Source organism: Ostrinia nubilalis, chromosome 14 (assembly GCF_963855985.1).
Source record: "Ostrinia nubilalis chromosome 14, ilOstNubi1.1, whole genome shotgun sequence".
Lineage (NCBI taxonomy): Eukaryota > Metazoa > Arthropoda > Insecta > Lepidoptera > Crambidae > Ostrinia > Ostrinia nubilalis.
Genome location: NC_087101.1, coordinates 8,597,382 through 8,613,509, shown reverse-complemented (window position 1 = coordinate 8,613,509; position 16,128 = coordinate 8,597,382). Strand labels below are relative to the sequence as shown.

The window sequence follows — 16,128 nt, the reverse complement described above, 5'->3', positions numbered from 1 at the left end:
ATAATCCTGCGTTGATTTACGGGCATAAAGTAAATTGATTTAAAACTTTAAATTATTTATCGCGCCAAAAGCAAAACAATTTAACTTCTTCTTTTTTTTGTTTAGAGCGAGAGAGATTGTCTTCGTGAGGTTTGCATATTAAAATTTGATCTTGAGAGAACTTGAAAAGATATTATGCACTGTTTTGTTTCTATTGCCTACACTCATGCACATTTTAACTGCTAAACACTAAACACGATGCTTCACTTTCTCGCCAAGTCCCTTTTTTATTAGGTCAAACCTTACTGGTTAGACTTCTTTGGCTGCAGACGAAAAAAAAGTAATGAAACGTCAACGTCAGTGTCAAAAAGTTAAGCTGTCAATGTCAAAATTTTAGGTTATGTTGTGACCCATTGATATTTTATTTAATATTTCTGTAAAAACTGAACAAAATTACAATTAAACTAACAAGGTAAGTATTGAATTGATTTTAAATGTAAAGTCATACTCGATTACATTGTATCGAAGACTACTAATGATAAAAATGGTTTTTAGATGAACGTCCTCAGGAAAGGGCTGTCGCTTCTTTCAGTTGGTATTAAATCTCAAATACATCAAATAAAAGGTATTTATACAATCAGTTTTACTTAATAAACTTACATGTTCACAATAATACTGTGTGCTAGTTAAAAAAAAATCTGGTAAGGTACCTACTTACCAATAGGTATTTCTATTTTTAGTTCACATTTAATTATTGTCTGATTTCTTAATACTAAATTAACGAAAGTTTAATAACAATAAATCTTACTTCACTATTTTTACGTACAACACTGCAACTAATTTCAGTTCCCGTTCCACCTTCATTGGCCTCTGTTCTGCCGAACCCCATAGCTCAGATTGCTCCTGGCCAAAGTCTGTTGTCCAGGGCCATGGCATCCCTGGCTCAGATGCACAGAACTGGACCCCACATTAAGGATAGGAAATCAAGAAACCCACTCAATGGAAACCCATTTGCAAAGGTATACAGATTTTATTAAAAATCATGAAATAATCATAGATTAATAATCATGAAAACTTTAATTACAGACTGGTAAATAAACCTGGTAAAACTTAGTTTTACTTGTAGTTTTTTGTTGTAGAGAAACATTATATTACAAATTACCTACCTAATTTCTGATAATCAGAGTAAAACATTATCACTTATTCCAATAAGATGGTTCTAAATGTTTCAAAGTTCTACAATGCCTTGTAATATCTATACTTTAAATTTCAATTATTATTAATAATAAGCCAAATGACTTCTTATATTATAATACTTATGCATTTTAACAAAAAAATTGTTTGTATAATTCCTGTAAATTGTAAAAGATACCTGACTGCTGCTTAAAAAAATATTCTGACTGTCTTTATCATTCTTATCTTTTTAATTGTTACACTAATTGCTGTCTCTAAACAAGCATATTAAATGTTTCCAGGGTGTAGTACTGAAAACATTAATCAAGAAGCCCAAAAAACCCAACTCGGCCAACAGGAAATGTGTGCTGGTACGCTTATCTAATGGTAAAGAGATGGTGGCATACGTCCCCGGCATTGGACACAATCTCCAGGAGCACAATATAGTTTTAGTTAGAGTTGGCAGGTAAGAAAACGAATCAATCATAATTTAGTATTTCATAAGAATACAATAACATTTATTGAATATTTTTTTTGATGTTGATAATTTTCAGGCCACTTTGTACCATTTTCAATAAGTTGACTTACTTAATATTAGTGGATATTTTTGGTATGATATTTATATTTTATGTAAGTAAATAAAAAACAAAACTGCAACAAACTTTTGTGTTGCATTTATTAGTTTACACAGATCATAGCTAGATGGCGCTAACAGTCTTCAAGGGTTCGCGCTTTGCACGTCGTTTGTTGATAATATTGCAACAAGAATTTTATTACAATAGCATTCTTGTAAAAAAAAATGAGTTTTCTTCATTTTTACGAATGACGCCAAAATACAATAGTCAAAATTAATTTACCTATACGATTTACATTATTAGCTGGCACACAATGGCCCAATCATGAGGCTAAGTGCGGTATTCGATTGCCCTGCAAAACTAATTAGTAAATTATTGGTTGATCTATCCACAACTTTTGTAATGCCAATATTTTTAAATGGCTTAAAATTCAAATCAAGGCACTACCTCAAGTTTTCATATTTTTTAAATGTTTCTCCTCTCAATTCCAGGCTAAAGGATTGTCCCGGAGTGAAGCTGAAGTGCGTCCGCGGCAAATACGACCTGGCCCACGTCGTCAAGCAGAAAGTATAAAGTAAAACCACTTTTGTTACTTCGGTTTAGTCAAATTATATAGGAGATTAGTTTAAGAGTACACACGGTTTTTTATTTTCAATTTCCCAGATAGGTAGTGTTTGGGATTATACAGTGTGAGTCACGTTAAAGTGTACATATGAAAAAAGATGAAACTAGACCTATTTTTATCGACAAAAAAGAGGTCAAAAAATTTTTGAGATTTTTTTTTAATTTTTTATAGATTTTTTTTTCTTGAAATTACTTATTGTAAAGAAAACGTAATAACTTTTAAACTAAGCGGTATATCCTGATAAAATAAAAACAGTACTAATGCTAAATAACGGGCGATACTAAAAAAATACATAAAATACACAAAAAAGGCCAACAAATAATAAAAAATTATACTTTTTGAAAAAAATCTGCTGAAAAATTCGTGTTTTTTTGGTTATTTGATAAATTTCTCCAAAAAATGCCCCTATAACCGGTGGTTTTTATTACTTTGTATTATTCTCTATCGTATTGTCTTTGTAAAACCAAAAATCACATGTCTCTATCCCTATCACAACGTTTGCAATAACCGTTTGAACTAAGCCTCTCCGGGCGCGCCATTCAACGCTTCGTTAACAACAAAACTGAAAATGGCTCCTGATTTGTAATTTTGATAAAAACAAGTTAGATTTCAAATAAAAACAAAAGATTTCGAAGTAAAATAAGCATTTTAGTTAAAATTAAAATTGTCTCTACCTGTAGCGGAGAATAATGTTGTGGCTGGCCTTTGTTCAAACGATCATAGCAAATGTTGTGATAGGGATAGAGACATGCGATTTTTGGTTTTACAAAGACAATACGATAGAGAATAATACAAAGTAATAAAAACCACCGGTTATAGAGGCATTTTTTGGAGAAATTTATCAAATAACCAAAAAAACACGAATTTTTGAACAGATTTTTTTCAAAAAGTATCATTTTTTAATATTTGTTGGCCTTTTTTGGGTATTTTATGTTTTTTTTTTAGTATCGCCTGTTATTAAGCATTATTACTGTTTTTATTTTATCAGGATATACCGCTTAGTTTAAAAGTTATTACGTTTTCTTTACAATAAGTAATTGGAAGAAAAAAAATTCTATAAAAAATTAAAAAAAAATCTCAAAAATGTTTTGACCTCTTTTTTGTCGATTAAAACAGTTCTAGTTTCATCTATTTTCATATGTACACTTTAACGTGACTCACACTGTATTATTATCCATAACTTTTAGCCTAGGCGCAGACCACCGACTTTTAGTAAGCCAATAGTTAGGCCCGATTTTAATTTGTATGAAGAATCGGCCGATACCAAATCGGTGGAATGTGCGCACTTCTATACATGCCCATACTGATTAACTGCCCGACTAAACTATCGGCCGATAAAAAATCGATGGTCTGCGCATAGGCTTAAAATCGGGCACACATAAGTACTAGGATTTCATTAGATCAGTGGTTCTTAACCTTTAAGTCACGAGGGACCATTTTACCAAATTTCTGTCTTGTCAGGGGCCACTTTTTTTTTTTTTTCAAAATCCTATGAAAAGGGAGGTCGATTTCTCGCCCACTGTGCGCCGTTTGCGTTATGTTGACTCGACTCATCACGTCACATCACTTGTTTATTACGATGTCTTCGTGGACCACTTGGAATGCCTCCAGGGACCACCATTGGTCCGCGGACCACCGGTTAAGAACCACTGCATTAGATAGTATCTATCTTGCGATCATTGCATTTAGTATCTAATGCAACAAATAATGGAGGATTACAACGACATCTTTTGATGAACATTTTGACCACCTGCACCTGTCAGTTCGCATACAGAATACAATGGCGCGCTGCGGTTGCGGGTTTGAATCTTGCAGGAGGCAAATAGATTTGTGATAAGAACGAAAAAGTAGGGTATGTGCCTAATAAGTCGTAATGATTTAATACTATTTATTGACATGATAAAAATTGGGCCTAAGTAACGTTTTTACAAAGACGAAACATTTCATAAATTCTACTTAAATTATTTTGATAGGTTTTCTCATGTTCTAATGTAAGTTTACTTGATCTGATAATTCTAATTTAGGGTTCAGTTTTAAATCTGCACTTACCGACTTGTACATAATAAACTCTTTCCACCCTTTAGCTTACACAAAACTGTATACAACAAGTAAATAGGAAATTGCAATAACTGTCAATATAGCGGACTCGCAATGCGAAATCTAACATCTGCATCAGATTGGCAGATGTATATTCACACACTTGCGATTTAGCACCCTCTGTGTACTACATAGAGTATGTTTTGGCTGTGGTCATTTTTTGCACAGTGGTCAATAATAATATTTGTTGGTCGCGCGCCTGTCATTTGGAACCCTTCCGCGTGTCCCGGATTATGTCCCCGGAGATTTGGGATGGCAAAAAAAGTAGAATTCGAAACTAACGTAATGGAACCGTTTTGTTTGGGCGCCTTAGAAATATAACACCTAACGGTATTGGTGGCGATAAGTATCGCTTTGTCTTACGGATTTAGTGTTTGTGTGTTGTTAAAACATTCGTGGTCTTAAGAACACCTACAATGTTACGTGAATGCCAAGTTAAAGTTATTTGCAAAATATTAAAAAGCGACGTGGTCTATGTAGACACGTACTAGGTACGAGTATATTTGTACGATTCGTCAATGGGACTGTTAGCAGATTGCATAATCTATTAAATCTTTCTATGCTTCTTTCCTAACATATCTCAAGGTTAAATAAATAACTTAAAACTTAAAAAATCTTCTGCCATTTATGAACTTAATTTGTTCTGTAAATGCAAAATGTAGGATGATGATACCTGCTCAAAGTCCAATGGAACTAAAATTATAAGGATATTACCGAATGATATCGATAGCAAGGTCTTATTTATGCCTTGTTATATCTAAAAGTCATTTTACAATCAGTATTAAAAACAGTTGTAATTACCTACAAATACAACTGTATTTACCACCTCCCTACTAGGTTTTATTAACATAAGATTCATTTCCTGTGTAAGCCTGTATGCTATCTTCTATCTACTAATCTAAATAACAGCGCATTGATAACTGGTAGGTAATTTTACACTGTATTTTTAGTTCGTGTTGCAAAAACAATACTAATAACGCCTTAAATCGATAAATCGTCTGAAGAGGATCAGCTTCTAAAATGATTTATATCTTAGAAATAGGTTCTACCATTTCCACAGTAGTATACATAATATAACAGCAGATACAGAATAGAATGAGCAAGCATCCCGAACTGACCAACACTACAAATCCTCACCATTCACACCTCATTGTGAGCATTGTCGCTCTTGCATGACTTGAGATTTCCATTTGCGATTACGTACACCAATTTTGGAGCCTTTATATTCTTTGAACGCAAATTTGACTCTTACTCACAAAAAATGTTGCGAATTGGTAATTCCTTTCATATTTTTCATTCCAAAAGAGATTGTATGGTCAATACTCTTCGTATTTTGCACTATGCGGTCATTTGACGAGTATATTTCTTAGAATATTAATTTATGAATGGTTATTATTGCAGATGCTTCATACACCTTGCATTGTTTAGGCTTAGCACTCAATCCAAAAGAACTAAATGACGCATTTCATAATTTTATATTAATTTTAGACCTAGCGCCAACCTCTGAAAAGATAAACTTATTTTAACGCTTGCTTTCTTCTCAACTCTGTTGAGAAAATCTTTAAGACTAAGCTCGTCCAGATATTATTTAAACTTTACTAATATTTAAAGTCGGCCTTTTGGTGTAGTGGTTCAGAACGGACTACTATGCCAAGAGGTCCCGGGTTCGATTCCCGGCCGGGCAGAAATTGAAATGATGAATTTTATTTTCTGTGACGGGTCTGGATGTTACTATGTATAATATTTGCTTTGCCCGCGGTTTCACCCGCGTGAAATTTAGTGTCACAGATCGGCATAAATTATAGCCTATATGTTAACTGGGTTACAAACAATAATACTGTAAATTTTCAACAAAATCCGTTCAGTAGTTTTTGCGTGAAAGTGTAAGGCTGGTTTTAGAGTCACGCTGACCGTCAGCGCTGACAGCCGAAATGTATGAAGCGTCGGCGCCGAGCCATCAGCGTCACTCAGGAACGTTCCCTTCAATTACATACATATTGATCTGTCAGCGCCGACGATCAACGAGCGGTCAGCGCGATTCTAAAACCCGCCTAACAAACATCCAGATATCAAGACATCCAAACTTGACGCGAACTTTAAAGATTTTTTTCTGACACAATCATAGTGCCCCAACAATATTGGTGTTATTTGAAAGCCCAATAAATATCCTTAAAGAAAAACACATTTAATTTCTTAATAAATGATTAACGTATACCATAAAATAATGTGACTTGAAAAAGACCTCACTTTGGGCTCACCTCTGGGATCAATAAAGTTGGCTCAAGCGTAACTACCTATTTTTTGAGGAAGTGACTCTGGATCCTTCTAAAGACACATTTTTGGGGTAAAAACCTTTCCTTTAATGAAATGAAGTTTAGAACTAGGCTTTTAAATGGTGCCAATATTGGTGGGAAGTGAACGTATGCATCCCACGTTTGAAAGTGCTTGTAGCGGGAGGTGCGATTTATTTGATGTCGAGTGTTTAAAGCTGTCTTCAGAATAATGATGAAAACTATATCAAACTAAAGTTATCTTCTTAGATTTGAAAAGTAACTACATTAATTTCAAAAATAATATTTTACAACCATAACTAAACCCAAATTGAAATCAAACGTAGGTAAACGATCACCATTTACAAAAATAAACCCCTTTGACTATTTTCTCTACCGATTCCCGTATACAGTTATGTGTGGTCGTGGGACCTCCCCCGGCCGAGCTTTCTCATAAGCTCGCATCTTTCACATGAAAGCTCGCATGAAGCGCAAGTGATGCTTGGCTTAATATCCGCATGGACAAAGCTTTTTGTGTCCTATTAATACGGAAGTTTGTAAATATCTGTTTATAAATAGCGGGAGGTGGTACTTTTGTATTTGTTTTGTCGCTGCCCGCAGCTTAATGATGGCATTCAAAAGGCATTGAATGTTTAAATTACTTATTGACAGAAAGTTGTAATGTAATATTTTGTGTAGTGTTATCATGACCTCTAGATTCTATTACAATTAATGACATAACTTATTGTCTTTTATAAATAGGTATTCCTTCAGGAGAATTTTAGAACCGTGATATGAAATGACGTATAAATATAAATGCAAAACCTCCAACTGCCGAAACAATAATTTTATTAACGTTCTTATCTTAGTTGTAATAGCGTCAGACTTGGTTAAAATAATGGTGACTAGGCGGACTTAAAACAAGCCCTACCATCGACTTATTTGAACAGATTTTTCCCCCACTAGGAATCGAATCCGGGATCTCTAGGTCTGAAACAGGTGATCTTACACCTGATCAAAGAGACAGCTAAACTACTTTACTTGCTTTAGATAATCTTTTTAGTGCCTAATTTCAAAATTGCCATAGTACTTACCAAAATTCATTTTCTCATTTGAACCCAACAAAATAAACATTTAAGATCCTTAAATTAACTCAAATTACTTCTATTAAATAATATCGTACCATTATTTTGAATAACTGCAATAGAGACAATTGATACTAATTATCTTGTTTGTCGAATCCCTGTCAAAACACTTTAATTTCCTAATGAGCTTTAGTTATTTTCAATCACAACACTGCACCGTACTTAATTGGCATTAAGTACCTACTTTTTACAGAAAAACAAGGCTATTAAGAGCCATTTTACATTTTCGTGCGAATTTCTAAGATTTTGGAAGCATGAATTACTATCTTAAGCAGTGGCGGGGCAAGACCTAAATTTGATGTGGGCAAGACAGATTTCGCGAGGCCTTGTTCTGTGGCGACCTGAATACGGATTTTATGAAATAATAAAAAAAAACGGGTCAATGGTCTATTCATTGACAGTTTCTGATTTCTTGATTCAGTGATTATTTTTAAAGGAATTTTGCGCCAAGGAATAATGTTTGTCACTTAAAACCGTGTTGTTGCTTAATTTTGTGTCTGATTATGGCTGAATTTGTTTGGATAAAAAAAAATGTTTTAACTACATTGTTTAGCTATCAATAATTTATATTTAATAGTCAATGTCTATTCGCGCATCGCTTGCAGATGGACGTGCCATCTGCTATTATTGTTTAATAATTATTACAATGCAGACAACAAAATCTGTGTTAAAATAAAACTGTGCCGGCGCATGCACTGTCATGCACTTATGACACACTTACCTAGTGCAGTGTTGTTAATTGAATTTTAATTAAAAATGGAGTCCCTTTAATCGAAGTACAATGACCAGCCGAAGCCCGCCTCCACCACAGAGAAGACCAACTGAAGAAGATTCTACTCCCGCGACATCAATAATTGAAGTTGTATCGACCGAAGAAATCCAGAAATGGATATCCTCCATTGAGAAATGCCTTAACGACATATGCTATACATCAGGAGAAGGTAAACTGAACACAGAACAGAAGCTGAGAATCAGCAACACAAGCAGAAACGTGTTGGGTGGTGTCTCTCAATTGGCTGTGCAATATCAGTCACTAAAACAGAAATATATCTCAGGCCAATCAATGATCAAAACATTAATTGATCAAAAGGAGTCATCTACCGCACTAGGAGATCAGATCGAGGACCTAAAAGTATCTATTCGCTCTACCCCAAAGGTTGAACAACCGAATGTATCTTTTGCCGACGTGCTGAGAACCAGTAAGAGCTCTATAGTAAGACCACCAAGCACCAGTAACATTGCTATTTACCCAGCTAGCAAAGATAAGACCAGTGAAGAGACTAAGAAACTTATTCAGACCATCATCAAGCCGGAAGAATTAAAACTGCATATCCGAGGGATGAGAAAAACCAGAGGTGGGGGTATTATAATCAGCGCTGAAGGCAAAGATGACCTTGAAAAATTGAAAAAATCAGAACTGCTGAAAACATCAGGTCTCAACGTAGAAGAGACCACAAAACGTAGGCCCAAAGTGATTTTGTTAGGAGTGCCCACCAACACATCTGAGAAGGATGTTTTTGAATGTCTCTACGAGCAAAACATCTCGGGTAAATATCAACACATTGACCGCAATAAGTTCTTAAGTTCTATTAAACTAAGCCACAAAACTGGCAAAAAAGACGGGCCCTACTGCAACTATGTGCTAGAACTTACTTCAGAACTGCGAAAAATTTTCATAGACCAGGAGAGAGCATACATTAATTGGACCTCCTGCCCAGTTAGAGACTATACACTTGTTACAAGGTGTTACAAGTGTCATCAATATGGTCACTCAGCAAAATTCTGCAGAGAAACTGAATCCACTTGTGGACACTGTGGCTGCGCTGGACACACAATCAATGCAATGGAATGCTCAAAATTACTAGCACCTTCGACCTGTGCCACGTGCCGGCGCTTCAATAAACCAAGCCAGCACAATACGGGAGCAGAGAGCTGCCCTGCAAGAAAAATTGCTGAAGCAAGATACATGAGCTCAATTGATTATGAGGGCGCATAGGGCGCCGCAAAGGCCGTTTACTTAACGCAGTCCAAAGATGTGCAATTACACTCTTAGGAATATTTAGTTATGTGACTCGCGATCGTATTATTTGTTTACACACAGAAACTATTTCAATTGTAATAATTATTTATTTTAAGAGTAGGTCAATGTAAAAATAATGCTTAGTAAGTAAGTAGTTAAGTATAGCAGTAAACTTACTTATTCTGAGTTTGATAATCTATTCCAATATTGTATAGTCAGCACTTTTTAAACAGATACCTAAGATACAGGCAATAAATTTTGCTTAGTTTAGGTATCATTAATTACTTACGCACACTAACCTTAATTTAATCGAAACCAAACTTGTACGTGTTTAGGCTAAGTTTTTATACAGTAATAAATTTATTCTTAATGTTTCAAAATTTTTGATGCGCGAGGCCCCTTGTTCCGCGAGGCCGTAGGCGGTGGCCCACGTCGCCTACGCCTTACGCCGCCTCTGATCTTAAGCAACACCCAGATATTATTGAATAACTGCGAAAGATAGGTCAATCCTTAGTGTTGACCATTAATGAAACGGATTTACTAAAACTCTTTTGCTTAATTCTCAGTGCCCCATCTCCCACAACCATTTTACGGAAAAATTGCCGCAGACTCAATTTCAAAGTCCTGTATCTATTATTTATGCTCATATAATAAGCTTAAAAATATATAATAATCATCGGACATATATTCTTGTTGTCCATTAATGAAATGGATTCTTGAATTTCACTACCATTATTGAGTAAAATTTAAAAATAATTTGGCAAATTTGAAGATTAACGTCACATTTTGATCGTGGTTTTTGGTTCAAAAACACAGCAATAACTGCAATAAAAGTATCCCAAAATAAAGAATATGCATTGTAGAATAGATTTCTACAGTTATTGTTTAAATATTAGTAACCACTTTGTCAAAATATTGATGTGAATATCAGTATAAATTACAATACGCAAGCCGACATCGATTAGTATGGCGCGAGCGCCCGTCAAGGCAGGACCTGTGTCACTTTTCCCGCCATGACGTTTACGTGCGTTCGTGTCGTGAAATGGTGATTTATACGGCGACCAAATACATTTGATACTATGCCGAGAGGTCCCTCCCTGTTTCAAGTCGGCCGTTTGGTGTAGTGGTTCGAAACGGACTAATATGCCGAGAGGTTCGATTCCCGGCCGAGCAGAAACTGAAAGGATGAATTTTTTTGACGGGTCTGGGTGTAACTATGTGTATTATGTATGTATTTATTTTAATAAATAAATTATTAAAAAAAACCGGCCAAGTGCGAGTCGGACTCGCGCACCGAGGGTTCCGTACAAACCTGCAAGGTTTACAAAGTTCGTTCATTACGACAATCGAGTCATAACTATGGTATTTTTATTGCAAAATGAAATTCATAACATTACAATGGGGAAAGATGGAGGAGCATAAATTTAAGACAAAGATCTCTTTATCGTTTAAGTAATCCTTTATTTTATAGTATTTGATATGAATTTCAACTTGATAGCTCTACGCGTTCATGAGGAAAAAAGTAATAAGTTTATATTTATTAAAAAATATATATTTTGTAATGTAACTAAAAATTTAAGGTTTTCGGAATTTTTCCTTTATGTGTGCTATAAAACGTTGCTTCATGCCAAATTTCAAGATTCTAGGTCGACTGGAAGTACCCTTTAGGTTTTGATTCCCTTGCGAGTACTTGCGAGTTTCAAAATATGCAGCTTAAATTGCTGTTTCTTTTGATTGCGTTGACATAGAAGTTTGATTTTGTTACAGCTTAAAGGTATTATAGACCTGAGTATTTGGTATGAATTTCAATTTAATACCTCTACGCGTTTATGAGGAAATGGGTAGTAAGTTTAAAATTATTAAAAAAAAAAATATTATGTGATGTAACTAAAAATTTATGGTTTTCGTAATTTTTCCTTTATCTATGCTATAAGACGTTGCTTCGTACCAAATTTCAAGATTCTGAGTTCACGGGAAGCACCCTGTAGGTTTTGATTCCCTTGCAAGTGTCGAAAATTTGCGGCATAAACGGCTGTATCTTTTGATTGCGTTGGCTTAGAAGTTTGATTTTTTCACAGCTTCAAGGGACAGTAGACCTGAGTAATTGATATAAATTTCAGCTTCATACCTCCACGCGTTCCTGAGAAAAAGGGTCTTGACAGACGGACGGACGGACAACAAAGTGATCCTATAAGGGTTCCGTTTTTTCCTTTTGAGGTACGGAACCCTAAAAGTATGTAAGTGGTATACTTATCTGTTACGGTTAATGTGATAAATTGAAAATTATGAATAATCGCTGGTTAGTATGAATAATTACCGACAGGCGAGGTAAAAGTGATAAAAATCATCACATTTATCAGTGATTATTTTATCATGTAATCTTAATACTAACAAATATCATAAAAGAGAACACTCGATCGTGTACAGCGCTCATGTACAGCCTCACATTTTGAACATTTTGATATCATTTATTAATATAATTTGGCATAGTGAGTTTGGACTTTTTTTTGCGTAACGTTACTTTCCCATAATGCCTATAAAACATTGTTTTGATTTAAAGTGAAAAATAAGTTAAGGAGCGGCGGGGGTGGCCCTTGGGCCACCCCTAAGCCGCCTATTTAGATTTATACACACATAAATGATCTCATATTAATCACATTTACCAAATCATGAGGTAATTATTCATAATAACCGGCGATTATTCATAATTTTCACATTTATCATATTTACCGTAACATTTATATTTTATGCATAATTAATTTATTAACTTCTAAAATATATTTTATATCCTATTAATACACTAGTCATCATAAAAATCGACCCACCCGCTACAAGCACTTTCAAACGTATGCATCCCCACTTCCCACCAATATTACTATACTATATTACTATTTAAAAGCCTAGTTCTAAACTTCATTTCATTAAAGGAAAGGATTTAACCCCAAAAATGTGTCTGTAGAAGAATCCAGAGTCACTTCTTCAAAAAATAGGTAGTTACGCTTGAGCCAACTTTTATGGCTATAAAACTGTTAAGTTAGGATTAATCGCTATCCATCTGCTAAAGAGGACACGTGAGATCATTATTTGGTTATATAACCATAAAAATTGGTCTAATTGATCCCAGAGGTGAGCCCAAAGTGAGGTCTTTTTTCAAGTTTTTCAAGTCACATTTATTGTATATGTTAATCGTTTATTAGGAAATTAAATGTGTTTTTCTTTAAGGATATTTATTGGGCTTTCAAATAACACCAATATTGTTGGGGAACCATGATTGTGTCAGTAGAAACGAGTTTTCCTGTAAAACGTAGGTGGGCCGATTTTTGTGATGACCAGTGTAGATTAAGTGCTTCGTATTTTAATAAAATTATTACCTGACTAGGTTAAAAAGGTGTACAATGTTATTTTGGAGATAACTTGCTTCCATAGAGAGAGATGCTAAGTAATGCGCTGAGTTCGAAACTCAGTGTCGCATTAGAAATTCACACACACAAAGAAATCAAATATGTGCTCATTATCCACTCTGGTATTAGTATTTAACGTTCGAATAATCTTTAGTACTATGCAAGCAATGTAAACTGTTTACATTATGACGTCGCTGCTGTCATCATTGCTTTCACAAGCAATATGTTCTGTTTTTGGGCATATTGTTGCGACACCGGCTCAAGGCTCAAGGGGGCGGCTCTTGTCACATCTCCCTTTAGTTTCTGTGATCTGTGCTTGCTTCTAAATTGATGTCAATTAAATATTCCTTAGAGCTTTTGATTTAAATTATTTTTTTTATTTTGACACGTGTTTGAAAAATCAAGGTCAGATTGCAAGAAAACGTAACATTGCAACTCGATTGTAAAGTCTGTATTCGTTCCTAGGATTCCCCTAATACCATCAAATTAAAGAGAATTCAAGAGAGTGCAGTTTCCCATCTCATGCTTAGGGGCCACGGTTTAAAATAGCGTGGTTGCATAGAGCCTACAACGGGCAATCACGTGCGCTGCTCATACCAATTTTCGATACAAAAGCAAGTGTTGGCGCCCCTCACGAGTTTTAGCGGAGTGCCATATGGTAGCGGGAGTAGACTTAAGGGAAATCTATGCTTCTCCGACGGCCAGTTGTATGTAGCATGCTCCAGAGTATGCGCACAATTCTGGTCAACGCTAGGGATGGATAAGTGTCGCTGTCGCTGGCGACAGGGTCTTCTTGTTCAGGGTTCATGGCGTAGGTCTCAGGCAAAATGAAATGCACTCGTAGAAATTAATAAACTCAGTATATTCACGAGAATAATTACACACAGCACTAGAGTCGTATCGGAACTGAGTGAACCAACGGTTTTGCGATAGGAACGTCCGACCCGAGTGATAGTTGAACACAGACTGCCTAGTACTGCTGTGCTGTACTGTAAAGTTTCATCAAAATCTGTTCAGTAGTTTTTGCGTGAAAGAGTAACAAACATCCAGACATCCATTCAAACTTTCGTATTTATAATATTAGTAAGACTAGTAAGAAGTAAGATAGATGAAATATTTTAGTTTTTGTTTAATAATAATAATTATTATTTATTTATTTATTTCTTAGCTCTGTCTGATAATGGATCTGGAGGAGTTGCAATGGCCACCTCCATTGCAACTCCGTAACAAAACAATAGAACCCCATGGAGTTTGGGCTTGTGTGATTCGCCTTGACGAATACTTCGTCCCTAAATGATATCCAGGGCCCGATGATAGAGCTGTAAGAGGGCATTTTTTTCACTATGTGACTGTCTTTATTTTGTACTTAATATATATTTTACATAATAATATTATACCTATTCGTGTTTCATTATTATTAATCGAAATATAAAAATTTTTGAAAGATTGTTACATAAACTCTATTAAAATTTTAAATTAATTTATCAAGTTTTAATACCTTATTCTACCTTAATATTAATAACTTATATCAAGTCTTAATACGGTCACGGCTCAAGATTTTTTTGTCCATTTCGGCGTTCTTTTTACTCTTTTTACGTTGCGTTGACAGTTTGTACCTAAATTCGCGCGGAACTTTTTTGTGAAATGGCTCTTAAGGTTTTTCAATAGATATGCATATTGTTTGTTTGTCTAAAAAAGACCACTGGGCTTTTCTATTCACCTTTCAACAGAATAGTTGAAATCTGAATATGAATATTTATGGTGGTTAATGGTTTACTGTAACCTACCTGGTGTCACAGATTAGTTTTTTGCCGGGACTATGCCCGCTTAGATTCCAATCAGCCGAGGTTTTTTATCTACGTCCAACGATAAAAAAAATATGTCCGAATCGCAAACTTTTTTCCAAATTATTTAATGTAAAATATTTCATTTACACTACATGAAATTGCATTCTTGAAAAAGTTATGTCAGGAAAGAATAATTAGTTATTTTGAATAAAAATATCACTTATGAAGAAGTCTGCATGTCTGGCAGAACTTAAGGCTTTCTCAGAAAAATATAATTTCCAAAACTAATCCTTCGCACGCAGTCTCCTACTGCGTAATATTGGTTTGGGATTAAACATTTATAATAACTTGTTATTTGTTATAACCAAACTGTATTGTAAGTAGCTGAATCGACAATTGCGAACGGAGAAAACTGCACAATGGTTCCCTGCTTTTATCAATGTACTGATAAACTTGTGTTTTTTTAGAACTCCTTACACAAATATGATTTACGACGTTTCCTAGGAAGGCACAATGTACCGGTGGCTCAACTCTTGCCCATTGTCATTCAAAACTTGCAGTATATTTTGAGCTCTATGCCATTGTAATAAGTGGGATGAGAGCGGTCAAAAAATAATTTTAGATCTGTCCGTCATCTGTGGACAATGCCCACTATTAGCGGATTATAACCCGCAAAAAGAGCAGGTATGGTCCATAATTTGCACTTGCAAAGTATAAGCGGTGGAGGTTTTCTTCGTCATTTAATTTGTTAAGTAGGTAAGAAGGATCTATTTCAAATTGGCCACTTTAGTCTTTCCTTTAGTGCCTAACAGGGACCCCATGGCTTGACCATTTCACTTGAGTTGACTCTCTCTCACCGTTGCTCTATGACATTCATTGATGGTCAGCCATGGTACTTTTTCAGGATAATAGTAAGAAACCAGGCTACATATCGATTAGATATTGTCTTTTTCTTGCCCATTATTTTCTTATTTCATCTCCTAAGAATTGCAGCTGTTTTTGAAAAGTAAAATTAGTTAAATGCACGTAAGATAGAAGTCCGGCCATCGAATCACA

At 35.0% G+C, this 16,128-nt stretch overlaps 1 protein-coding gene across 1 annotated transcript; it reads left to right on the top strand.

The window, feature by feature from the left end:
• The first annotated feature begins 337 nt into the window (after nt 1-337).
• Nucleotides 338-2,361, top strand: LOC135077851 (small ribosomal subunit protein uS12m). Its single transcript, XM_063972386.1, has 5 exons — nt 338-451; nt 535-604; nt 826-998; nt 1,455-1,618; nt 2,219-2,361. The coding sequence occupies exons 2-5, from the start codon at nt 535-537 to the stop codon at nt 2,298-2,300; spliced, it is 489 nt and encodes a 162-aa protein (XP_063828456.1). The 5' UTR covers nt 338-451; the 3' UTR covers nt 2,301-2,361.
• Nucleotides 2,362-16,128: the final 13,767 nt, after the last annotated feature.

Coding starts and splice junctions, on each gene's coding strand:
- LOC135077851 (XM_063972386.1), top strand. CDS start 535: ATGAACGTCCTCAGGAAAGGGCTGTCGCTTCTTTCAGTTGGTATTAAA. Junction 999..1,454: donor ATGGAAACCCATTTGCAAAG/GTATACAGATTT, acceptor AAATGTTTCCAG/GGTGTAGTACTGAAAACATT. Junction 1,619..2,218: donor GTTTTAGTTAGAGTTGGCAG/GTAAGAAAACGA, acceptor TCTCAATTCCAG/GCTAAAGGATTGTCCCGGAG.